Source organism: Carettochelys insculpta, chromosome 8 (genome assembly GCF_033958435.1).
Source record: "Carettochelys insculpta isolate YL-2023 chromosome 8, ASM3395843v1, whole genome shotgun sequence".
NCBI lineage: Eukaryota > Metazoa > Chordata > Testudines > Carettochelyidae > Carettochelys > Carettochelys insculpta.
Window position 1 is genome coordinate 30,730,255 of NC_134144.1, and position 12,473 is coordinate 30,742,727.

At 37.2% G+C, this 12,473-nt stretch overlaps 1 protein-coding gene across 3 annotated transcripts in view; it reads left to right on the top strand.

Moving 5' to 3' along the window:
- TTN (titin) overlaps positions 1-12,473 on the top strand; it is a 330,648-nt gene that overhangs the window by 184,910 nt on the left and 133,265 nt on the right. For all 3 annotated transcript variants that reach the window (XM_075000777.1, XM_075000778.1, XM_075000779.1), the window contains 4 exons: positions 8,916-8,999; positions 10,903-10,980; positions 11,240-11,320; positions 12,331-12,414. In XM_075000777.1, coding sequence (XP_074856878.1) covers positions 8,916-8,999; positions 10,903-10,980; positions 11,240-11,320; positions 12,331-12,414 — 327 coding nt within the window. The remainder of the gene's footprint in view (positions 1-8,915; positions 9,000-10,902; positions 10,981-11,239; positions 11,321-12,330; positions 12,415-12,473) is intronic.

Consider the following 12,473-nt stretch of genomic DNA (forward strand, 5'->3'; position numbering starts at 1 on the left):
TAGAAGAGTTTGAGGTTCCAGAGCATGAAGAGCTTGAATATGAGGAGGTTCCAGAATCTGAAGAGATTTATGAGGAGGTTCCAGAGCCTGAAGAGATTTATGAGGAGGTCCCAGAGCCTGAAGAGGTCTATGAGAAATATGAGGAGATTCAGGTTACTGAAGAGATCTATGAGGAGGCTTACGAGGTTACACCAGCTATAGGTACACCAACTCCTGATTTTGTCATTCTTGACTATATGTATCACATTTCCCCCCTCAGGCTCAGTCCTCCTTTCAATGCTCGAGTGTTTTTTTTCATATCTTCAGTCCTCCTTCCTGTGTCTGTAGTTGGTGACAATAATCAACTTGGACCATTTCCCCTCCCGCGTCTCAGAAAATCTGTTTGATTATAGGATGAGAAAGACAATTCTGTTTGACTGTGACTAAAGCAATTTATAAACTGCCTGAAAGTCAGTTTTCTGATGCAATTTAACTACAGTCTACAACCAGTATAATTATGGGTGGCTGCATTGTTTCTTTTTAAGAAACCTTTTGTCCAGCAATAAGTTTCAACGATAGTGCAGTTAAAACTTAGTAAGAGCCTTTATTTCCCTCATTATAATTTGAAATTCTCCATATCAAGCAAATGGTACTTTAACAATTATCATTCTCATCCCTGTGGAATGGGGTTTTCCTCAGTTTTTAGTTGCTCTGATAACTTTGATCACAGTAATTGTGCTCATCTATGTTTGTGCATGTGATAGGGATGTGGCTCTGCAAGTATGTGATTTTTGCTCTTTACATCTTATAGTCATCCTAATGCTTTGCAAGTAACTTAAAATCCCTAATAAAATGTCTTTAAAGTGCCTGAAGTGCCTAAGAGAGCTGTGCCAGGAGAAAAAGCACCTGTTGCTGTTCCTAAAAAAGAAGCTCCACCAGCTAAAGGTATACCAGATAAATTTAAAATGGAAGCCCTCTTTCTTCCCAGCTGGATACAGCTACTTAATGTCTGCAATATTTTGTCATCTAGCTAAAAGTACTCTTCAAAAGTCCATCCCAATGTGAAATTAATCCAGCAAGAAATTAGGCCAAGTCTACACTAGGAGGTAAAATCAATTTTAGATACATACATCCAGCTACAAGCATCGTGTACCTGGAGTCGATTTATCTAAAATCAATTTTTGCTACCATCCACACAGAGGAAGGTTGACAGGAGAAACTCTCCCATCAACTTCCCTTACTCCCCATGACTGCCAGGAGTACCAGGGGTTACGGTGGGGCCATGACAGTTCAATTTAATGCATCCCCACTAGGCATGCTAAATCAAACCGTGGAAGATAGACCACCAGTGCACTGATCTTCCTGTAAGTGTAGACATACACTTAGTCATGTTTTGAAAGGCGATTGAACACCAAAAATCAGGTAGCGGAGGCATCACCAGCCAGGACTTAAATAAATAAATGTTCTGTAAGATGCCGTGTGCTCGTGTTCTTTTAATTTCTGTGATTTTTCTGTTGAAGTAGGCTTTTGTATTTAGTTTCTTGTCTTACTTTTATTCTTAAATTACATAAATACGACAAAATTCCTAAAAGAAAGCAATATCTTTAAAGTTCCTGCAGTGCATAAGAAACCAGTCCTAGAAGAAAAAGTACCTGTTGCTGTTCCTAAAAAAGAAGTGGCTCCTCCTGCTAAAGGTACACCAAGTCTTTGCTGTCACTACAAATCAATCTTACTTAAGTCTTTCTTTTTCATTGTGTGTGTTCAGTAAGTGAGGAGTATGCTGTGTCGCAGTCATTCTATGTCTGTCCTAATCAAATATGATCCTTTGTCTCATTTTGCCTTTCTGTTTGTAATGATTTCTGAAGAAGTATGTATAAGATTTCTTAAAAACCACTGTATCTTTAAAGTGCCTGAAGTACATAAAAGAGCTGTACGGAAAGAGAAGGTAACTGTGGCTGTTCCTGAAAGGAAGGCACCTGCACCCGCTGAAGGTACAACAATCCTTCATGAAACTAGACTTAACAGCCCTATTCTTTTCTCATATTTTCATCACGCATGAAAGTCCTACAAGAGTCAATTAATTCTTGATTGTTTTACAAGCTTGTCTTTCTGGGCTTTGTTCTTGTTTTTTCTGACTTCTCTGGAAACCTTCAAAAGTTCTAAAACTTAAAAAGAAAAAAGTCTTCAAAATGACTGCCGTACCCAAGACAGCTGTCCCTGAACTAAAACTACCTGCTCCTCTTCGGGCGTGTCTGCACTACAAAAATAACTTTGAAGTAACAGACTTCGACGCTGAGCGTCTATACACACCCTACTTGCACGTTAAACTTCAAAATAGGGCACTTCTCCATTCCCAGGAATGGAGTAAGGACTGTGAAGTTGGGCTCCAAAGTTAACTTTGAAGTAGGGGAAAACATGTGCAGCCTCTCTGTAGGCTACGTCGAAGTAGTGCCTAACTTTGAAGTTAACTTTGAAGTTAGTTCCTAGTGTGGATGCACCCCTCATGAAGTAGAAGTGCCACCAGTGAAAGGTAGAAGAACCTTTGACTGGAAAGTAATGGAGAGACTTTATCTCATTCCTAACTAACATCTTTTAAAGTGCATTTGATGTTCTTTATAATGTAGCCAAGGTCCCTAGTCTCCTGCAGCCCCTTTTCTAATGAGGAGTAAGAAATTCCAAGTCAAATACTTCACTTACATGACAAAAGTAAAGGGGAATGTAACTATTCTTGACTCTCTTGAAATTAAGGGGGAAAGGGCCCCCAATTTCTTAGTTCTAAAAGTATATAAGTGAATTTTGTTTAAATTGATAATGTTAATATAAAACACAATATTTGTAAAGATGGCATTGAAATATTTATTTAAAATTGTGTGTGCGACAGATATCAAGATAAAATAATTCAAGGCAGTACCTTGCATCTTGCAAAGAAAGAAGGTCAAATACAAATGAAAAAGAGTGTAGGGCATCTATTCCATATGGGACTAGACAATATAAAAGCAAATATTATAAGTGTCTTCAGATCATTCAAATCTGTGGTATTAATTCTGTAATTAAATTAACATCAGTTCGTACAGATTTTCAGGGTACTGGGGACGTTTGGCAGTGCTTTCTCATTAGTTATTCTTTGTTGTCTTTGTTTGTGTTGGATTTGTCTTCTAAGATTTGCAAACAATTTTGAGAGTTTTAAAAGAAAGCTAATATCTTTAAAGTGCCCGAGGTTCCTGAAAGAATTGTCGCTGAAGAAGTAGTCCCTACTGTTATTCCTAGAGAAGAGGAAGCTCTTCCATATGAAGGTACATCAACTCTTTACTGGAGTTACAAAGCAATGAACTGCAGACGGTTAGTCAATGAGATTCATGGTGTCATTTTTTTTCGATACAATTTGAGGACACCATCACATTTAAATTTAAAGTAAAATAATCTTCAGTGAGTTTCAAGTACGCTTCCATCACCCCATTGAGCCTCTGTGCCTTTTTGTTACTAATCATATATTTCTATTTTCAAAATCTTTTCCTCTCCCTTATTACTTTCTGGGAAAAATTCACAAAGAATTAGGCTCAGGTTCTGATTCAAAAAAGCTTTTAGGCAATGTTTAACTCTGATAAGACTTGAGAAGGCTCATATTCAGTGCTCTCTTGAGTAGTCCTCTCTGCTCTCCTGCGCATAACTGGATACAGAAATTAAACTAACTTGAAAACACACACACGCCTTTTTTTAGCAATGTTAATTGATATTGCACCACCAATAAGTAGAAAAAAATTCAGGTAGATGTGTGGCGTTTAGATTGACGATGTTGCCTTAATTTATACATGTGTTCAGGTAGTTATGTTGTATTCTATGTCTGCTTATTTTCATTTTAAATTATCTTTCTAATATTTGTCTTGCAAATATTTTAAATGTCTAAAATGAACTAATATCTTTAAAGAGCCTGAAGTTCATGAAGACGTTCTTCCTGAAGAAAACTTTCCTGTTGTTTCTACAAAACAGGAAGTTCCACCAACTCAAGGTACATCACATCTTCAAGCAATTCACAAACAAAAGAGCTACAGTAAATTGCAGTTATTCATCTTAATTATTTAGATCAGGTTCCAAACAAATAATCCGTGTGTTCATTCTAACTACTTACTCCTTCATCTTCTTGTCTGTCTGTGTCTGCCTTTCTGTTTTTTACACTTTGTATTTTATAAATTCTCAAAAGAAACTATCTTTAAAGTGCCTGCAGTGCCCAAGAGAGCTCTTCAACAAAAGAAACTACCTGCTGCCATACCTAAAAAAGAAGCTCCACCAATTACAGGTACAGCTCAGACTAGAATTGTTGTAAATGAAAAGATATCTTCTCTGTGATCTGCTTAGGCTTTTTTAAAGTTGATTTAATTTTCTCTGTGAGATATCCAAAGCCCCAGTTTGCTGCATTGCCTTAGAGATGTAGACTCTGTAGCACAAGCTACTGCAACAAGTACATTCTCTGGAATTACAATTTTTGCTACAAATGCTTCATCCAGGTATTACAGAAATGCAAGATCTGACCTAAAAAATAAATGATCATAGCAACATATTTCAAGGTGGGTCCATAACTGGTTGGAAAAGCATTTCCAAAGAGTAGTTATCAGCAGTTCACAGGCAAGCTGATAGGGCACACTGAGGTGGGTCCTTCAGTGATCAGTTCTGGGTCCAGTTCTAATCAGTAGCTTCATCACTGATTTGGTAATGGCATAGAGAGTACATTTGTAAAATTTGCAGATGATACCAAACGGGAGGGGTCGCAGTACTTTGGAGGACAAGATTAAAATTCAAAATAATGTGGAAAAGTGTCTTTAAAAATGGTAAAATTCAATAAGGGCAAATGCAGAGTACTCCACATAGAAGGGAACCATCAGTTACAGACACACAAAATGAGAAATGACTGCCTAAGAAGGAGTACTGTTGGAAAGGAATCACCGTGTTGGAAAAGAGTCACAGGGGGTCGCAAGCTAAATATGAGTCGTCAGTGTGATGCTATTGTAAATTTTTTTTTTTTAAAAAGCAAACATTCTGGAATGTAATGACAAGAGTGTCATTAGCAAGCCATGAGAAATAGTCCTTCCACTCTGTTTCATGCTGATCAGGCTTTGACTGCATATTGTGTCTAGTTCTGGGGGTCACATTTTAGGACAGATAAGAAGAAAATCTAGAGAAGAGCAACAAAAGAGAAGGAAGGTCTAGAAAACATGACCTACAAGGGAAACTTGAAAAACTTGAATTTGTTTAGTCTGGAGAAGAGAAGTCTGAGAGGGGACATGATAACAGCTTTCAAGTACACAAGGAGGAGAGAAACATAACAGAGAGAGAGCTGTGTGAGTCTGTACTCCAACAAAACAAACCAGCAGTCATGTAGCACTTTAAAGAAAACGATCTACTTAACGTCAGAGGATAGGACAAGAAAAAATTAGCTTAACCACCTATCATGGTGGCTAAGCACAGGAATAAATTGCCTGGAGAGGTAGTGGTATCTCCATTATCGGAAAATTTTAAGAGCAGGTTAGACAAACACCTGTCAGGGATGGTCTCAATAATACTTAGTCCTGCCTTGAGTGCAGAGGACTGGACTAGATGACCTCTTTAGTCCTATATTTCTATGATTCTGCTAAAATTAAAACCCAATACAGCAGAACGCTACGGCCTTGGATAATGTTTTGTTTAGTTAGTATCCTTTGGTTTTGTTTATAGTTTGTAGTTTGTGTTTGGCTTTTGTTTTAGAATTTTGTGAGAATGTTGAATTGTCTAAAAGAACACTAATATCTTTAAGTGCTTGAGGTTCCTGAGAGAGCTGTGCCACAAGAAAAAATACCTACAGTCGTCCCTGGAAAAGAAGCTCTATCAGCTAAAGGTACATCAACTCTTCATTGGAATGATAAAGCAGTGAATGTCAGAAAATATGACTCATTTAGTCTTCATAGTTTAATATCACACAGTTAGAGCTTTTTTTCTCCCAACTTCTTGTTTTTTTTTTTTTAAAGTTGGGTATTTTTTCTTGGTTATTCTATTGATATTTTCAACATTTCTAAAACAAACTAATATCTTTAAAGCACCTGAGATGCCAAAGCAAACTGTTCCAAAAAAGAAAGCCCTACTTGCTGAGCCCAGTGAAGAAGCTCCCCCTTTTAAAGGTACATGAACCTTTGACTAGACTCTCAAGGACGAAGAATCTTTTCATTTGTACTTTTCTAACCTCTTCTAATGTGTAATCTATGTTCTGTCTGATATAAACCCTAGTTTTCTGGTTTTTGTTTAGCTATAGGTTTGGTAGGGAGGATTACGTGTTTCTTAGACAAAATTTCTGTGTACGAAATTGTCTTTCATTTATTACAATTAAATTTTAAAAAGCCATTAAAATGTTTTCCCCACCTTGTACTTGGACAAATTAATTTCTTTTACTTAAAGTAAAGGAAGTTGCAATTCTGGATCACAAACGAAAGTGGCCATTGTAATTTTCTTGTAAGGGCTGTAAGGAAACAGAATGTGGAGGAAGACACCGATTTTCATGTTTGAAATATTTTAATATTTGTAGTTCAGGTAGCTTTAAAAAAGTCAAAGAACAGACCAATTGGGGGATGTCTGTGGATTGAATGCCAAGCAGTGCTTCTATATAAAATCACATAAAATAAAGGGAAAAGGAACCAAGCAAAGTGCATTGAGTTTGGCTGGTGGGTGGACATCAGGAAATAATTTACTTCAGGACACACCCAGTCTCCTTCTCCACCCTGGCACACCCTCCTGGGAATGTGAGGGGGCTAGGCACTGGAAGCCCTTTCTCCATGCAACCAGCAAGGCAGAACCCACCCTCCTTCCCCTAGTAATGGTGAATATGAGCCTGGGTTAGGACCTGCTGTGAGTGTTGCGCTAATAACTCTTTTAAGGGAGTTAGGAATTAATTTTTTCCCTCATCATGATATTGGCTCTGGTAGAGTGAGGTTTTTCAATGTTTTGACAGCAGATTTCAGAGAGGACCTTTTCTGGTGAGTCAAAAAGGTGTCAGACTATAAGTTGCTGTTTATTTTGTAGGTGTGGGATGGATGTCTAGTGCAGATATTCATAGGGACAGCATGCAATGCCCTGATAAATGACCTAATAAAGGTCTTAAAAGGAGAATGCTGGATAAAGGAATAGAATGAGCAAGACAGGCAGGGACTTCTGTGATTGGTACACCCATGAGTCTGCCCCTCTTTCTTATCAATTGCCTTAACTGTCCCACACAGGGATAGATGGTAAGGTCCAAGCCCTGAGTTGGCTGAGGGACCTGGAAGGAAAATGAAGGGAGGCTGATGGAAGCCTCTAGTAATTATTTGAATAAAAACTGGATTGGCTGCATTGCACACTATATGTGATGTGTAATCCCAGAAATCTATATAAGAAAATTGCAGCCTGATTAAATCCATATTAACTGTCTCCAGTACTTTGTAATAGCCAGACAATAGATTTTGTTTCATGGAGCAGCCTACTGACAATTGGCCAACTTCTGAAATGCCATAAAGTGTAGCTTTGTATATCCCACTGAAAGATAGGGCCCTATATTCGTTGTATGTTGTGTTGTCTTTTTGTTGTAAGATGTTGTGAAGTAATTATGAAACGTCTAAAAGAAAACTAATCTCTTTAAAGTACCTGAGGTTTTTGAGAAAATTCCCCCAGAGGAAAAAGTTTCATCTGCTAGTCCTAGAAAAGAGGAATCTCCACCAGCTAAAGGTACCTCACTTCTTCAATGAATTTACAAAGCAATGAATTCCAGAAAAACACAACTATTAATGTGCATGGTTAAATTCATGTTCAATGTGGTCATTCATCGTGTTGGTTTTAATTGTACCTTGCTTGTTTTACAGATTTGTCTGGCTTTGTTTTTCATTTCATTTGCATTCCTTATATGTTATAAATTCTTAAAATGAACTAATATCTTTAAAGTGCCTGAGGTGCCCAAGAAAGCTGTCTCAGAAGAAAGAGTGCAAACTGCTCTGCCTAAGAAAACAGAACCTCCACCAGACAAAGGTATATAATAACAGATGAAATTGCTGTTTTTGTAATAGTCTTGTTTTGCTAGGAAAAAAAAATCTTCTTTGACTCAGACTTTATTCATGCATTGTAATCATTTGGTTATTTGTAAATTGTGTGTGTCAAACAGTCATCAGGATTTGGCATCATTCATGTTATGTGTGTCCCTTTCTTATGTTTCTTTACTATATGTGATTGTTTGGATATGTCTTTGGAATTTCTACATTCCTAAATGAAAACAAATTAATATCTTCAAAGTGCCTGAGGTGCCCAGGGAACCTGTCCCACAAGAGAAAGTGCCTGTTGTTGTACCTAAAAAGCCAGATGCTCCACCAACTAAAGGTATATCACGTTTTACAGGAATTTTCAAAGTAATGAATGCCATAAAAATTAATTTGCTTGGTTTAATTCTTGTTTAATATGATCAATCATTTTGTTGAGTGTAATTGCTCCTTTCTTGTTTTATCATTTTTCTATTGTTTTGTGTTGTATCTCTGTTACTTATATGTTATAAACTCTTAAAACCAACTAATATCTTTAAAGTTCCCAAGATGCCCAAGAAAGCTGCCCCAGAAGAAAAAGTGCAAATTGCTGTTTCTAAAAAAACAGAACCTACTGCTTTGGCTGAAAAAACAGAACCTCCACCAGCCAAAGGTATATATTAACTGATCAAATGGCAGATTTTTTAGAGAGTTTTATTTTGCTGTGAGGAAAAATCTTCTTTGTCTGGGACTTTATTCATGCATTGCAATTGATTTGGTAATTCATACATTTTGGGTGTCCAACAGATTTCAGTATTTTCGCATCATTTGCGTTATGTATGTCCCTTTCTTATGTTTCTGTACTATTCTTAATTGTTTGTATATGTCTCTGGAATTTCTACATTCCTAAATTAAAATCACTGAATATCTTTAAAGTGCCTGAGGTGCCAAAGGAACCTGCCCCAGAAGAGAAAGTACCTGCTGCAGTCCCTAAAAAGCCAGAAGCTCCACCAGCTAAAGGTATAAAGCATCATAAATGAAATCATGAACAAAAATAACCTTCTTCTCCTGTAATCATTTTCTCATATTTTTTTCTTTTTGTCATTATCAAATACTCAGTAAAGACTTTTCATTTGCTAGTTTCTTCTCCCCTTGAGGGTCAAGCATAATACCCACACCCAAGGCATAACTCCCACTCCAAAGTCATATAAAACAATGTCAGACAACTGGCTAAAAGAAAAAGGAACAAAAATGTATTAAAACTTTTAATAAGTGACATAGCCGACCTCCTGCCCTAGCCAGGCAATCCTTTGAGTGTAAATACTTCCACCAAATAGACATCACAACTCTTGGAGTTTAATAGGGACACTGAGGTACAAGTCACTGTAGTTTAGGCTTAATCAATTTTTGCCTTTATTTATACAATTTCAGACAGAATTATTTACACTTATAGTGCATGAACATATGTTTAGGCCAGACCATAACAGACAAGATAGAATTAGTGGGGGCCAATGTTAACATATTCATAGGTACCAGGATGTCCTTCCACCTTCCATGAGAGTTGTCATATCCTATGATTACATGGTCTCATCACTCATTCTTGTTCTTCAGTTTCTGGTTTAGTATGTCTCCTATTTGAGGCTTGGTCCCTTAATTTTTTGAAAATCTTTTCACCTCCCACATTGCTTACCCTTTATCCAGTTGTCTTATACCACAGAAATTGTCTAATTCTTACGTTTTTTACACAGGCCCTAGCTTAATTTTTTCTGCTGATACTGCAGTTTCTAGGTCATGCTGTTTAGTGTCACACTGTTCCAAGTCTTCCCAGGAAAAGGATATTTTTATTTATCATTACATGTTTGTGTACCTCTTACTGGCATCTTCCAACATGCTACTTATTTTGCCAGCAATAATATCACTTTTTAACAAATCAGCAATTCTACATTAAAGAGTAATTGGCAAAACCACATTTATGGTAAGCAAGCTGTTTGTTGTCTATATTCATTCACTATCCATAATTACAAATTATTTAAATGTAGCAAATGAAGCTGTCAGACTTACCATTTAATAATTATTCATTTTGTATTTCGATATATTTCAGAACATGCATGTTACGTTGTCCTACTTAATCTACAAAGGGGGGGGAGTTATGGAAATACAATAATTCTTTAATATCAGCATTTCATATATTTTTAAGCATGCATTTTCAAAGGCCTTTTTAATTCAGAGTCCAGTGTTGTTTGTCAATCAGCAAAAAAACCCTTTTAGAAGTTTTCCTGGGTTTTATTTTGCTGGGTGTCTCAATATTAGAGCCTTCTGCCGCAGTTGTTTTTAATGGTATTCCATCAATGGTCATTGTAAACACCTTCACAAGGTCCATCAAGTCCATCCACAATCAGCAAATCATAATATTGCAAAGTTCCCATTTGATAAAAGCTCACATTCATATTAATGGGCATTTGATTGTTGGCTTGCATGGGATCAATAGATGACCCCATAAGCCAGCTGCTATGATTCCTCCAGGCACTTGAGAGTCTCAGTAGTTGCCAGTTGGGATGGTGTGCCACCATTAGATAACTAAGAACCGCTGACGTTCCTGTAAATGGTTCTGGCAACCACTTGACTGGAAGAATGATGGACCAATGGAAACTTTGGGTTGAAAAGCACTTTGTAATTTGTACTGAATGTTTTATCTTAAATTGGTATTTATGTTTAGCTTCTTTAGTCTTTTCCATGTCCACTTGTTTTTTGTTACTTTTCTGTTCACAATATTTTATCTGATGAAGCGGGTCTTTGCCCACTAAAGCTTATGCTCCAAAATATCTGTTAGTCTATAAGGTGCCACAGGATTTCTTGTTGTTCTCAAATATTTTATATTTATCTTTGGAATTCTTGAAAGTAAAAGAAACTAATATCTTTAAAGTGCCTGTGGTACCCAAGAAAGCTGTCCCAGAAGAGAAAATACCAGCTGCTAAAAAGCCAGAACCCTCACCAGTTAAAGGTACATATTAACAGTGGGGATGTTATAAAGAAAAAATACCTTCTTATCTTGGAAATTAATGGGGGTTGTGGTTATTTTTAGAATTCTCCTTTACAGATTTCTTAACTAGAAGTAAAACTCTGAGTATGTGTATAACAAATTACTCTTTGATATTACTCGTGTTCCTGGTACTCTTTTATGATGACTCTTTTTATTCTTAATAATTTGCATATCCTGGGAATTCTGAAATGTAATAGAAAAAAATGCTGTTTTTTTAAAGTGCCTGAAGTGCCCAAGGAAGTGCCACAGAAGAAAGAAGCTGTTACTGTGCCTAAAAAGCCAGAAGCTCCACCAGCCAAAGGTACATTTCATCATCAGTAAAACAACTGGGGGTGGGGAAGAAAATGACCTTTGCCATGTTCTTGCAAATGATACATTTTAAGCAAGCATTACCCAACTTTTTTATTTTCTGTTGTGAGAAACATATTCCTTTCAGTGCTCTTATCTTTTTGGCCGTGGCTACACTAGCCCCCGCCTTTTGAAAGGGGGATGCTAATGAGCCACTTCAGCAGATGCTAATGAGGTGCTGCCATGATTATGCAGCACCTCATTAGCATAATGGCAGTCACATGCTTTTCGAAAGTGCCGCTTTCAAAATGCATGCCGCAAGTGTAGACAGGGGCCTTTCGAAAGGACCCCTCCCAGATTTCGAAAGCCCCTTCTTCCCATTTGGTTTTATTCATGACAACGCCTCATTAGCATCTGCTGAAGTGGCTCATTAGCATCCCCCTTTCGAAAGGCGGGGACAAGTATAGCCACAGCCTTTGTTGTTTAACCATAACTCTCATCAGTGTTTATGATAGTTATGGATATTTGCAGACTAAAATAGGCAAGAGTGTCATTGTAAGGCAAATGTTAGAAGTTTTTAGGAAGTCTGATAGTTGTTTCTAATATACTCAGCTGCAGGGGCAGATCTCAAGGTACATGCTGAATGACCCAGGCCCAGGTGGCTTTAGGGGGGGTAATCTCAGGCACTCAATGTGTGGATGGAAAGAAGTTCTAGAGATGGAAATATTGGGGGGCAAGGGCAGATATGTGCAATGGACATTGCCAGGCATAGGCAAATGGCCATCTAAAATAACAGAATAATTTAACCAAGAAAGTGAAGAAAATAGAACAAGTACTGAAAAAGTGGGAAGGGGGTATCAATGTGAAATATGCTTGTGGAGGGGAGGATAAGACCAATAAATGTGTCAAATTGATGGCTTCATTAATAATCTCTATGATTTGTGTTTTCTTCCTCATCATAATGTTGTATATGCATCCATAAAATTCCTTATAATAACCAAAACAAATATTCTTTCTTAAAAGTTCCTGAGGTGCCCAAGAAAGCTGTCCCAGAAGAGAAAGTACCAGTTGCTGTGCCTAAGAAACCAGAAGCACCGCCAGCTAAAGGTACACATTGTCATAGTTAAAATCATGGCAATAATTTATCCTGCTTCTTCTGTTGCAAC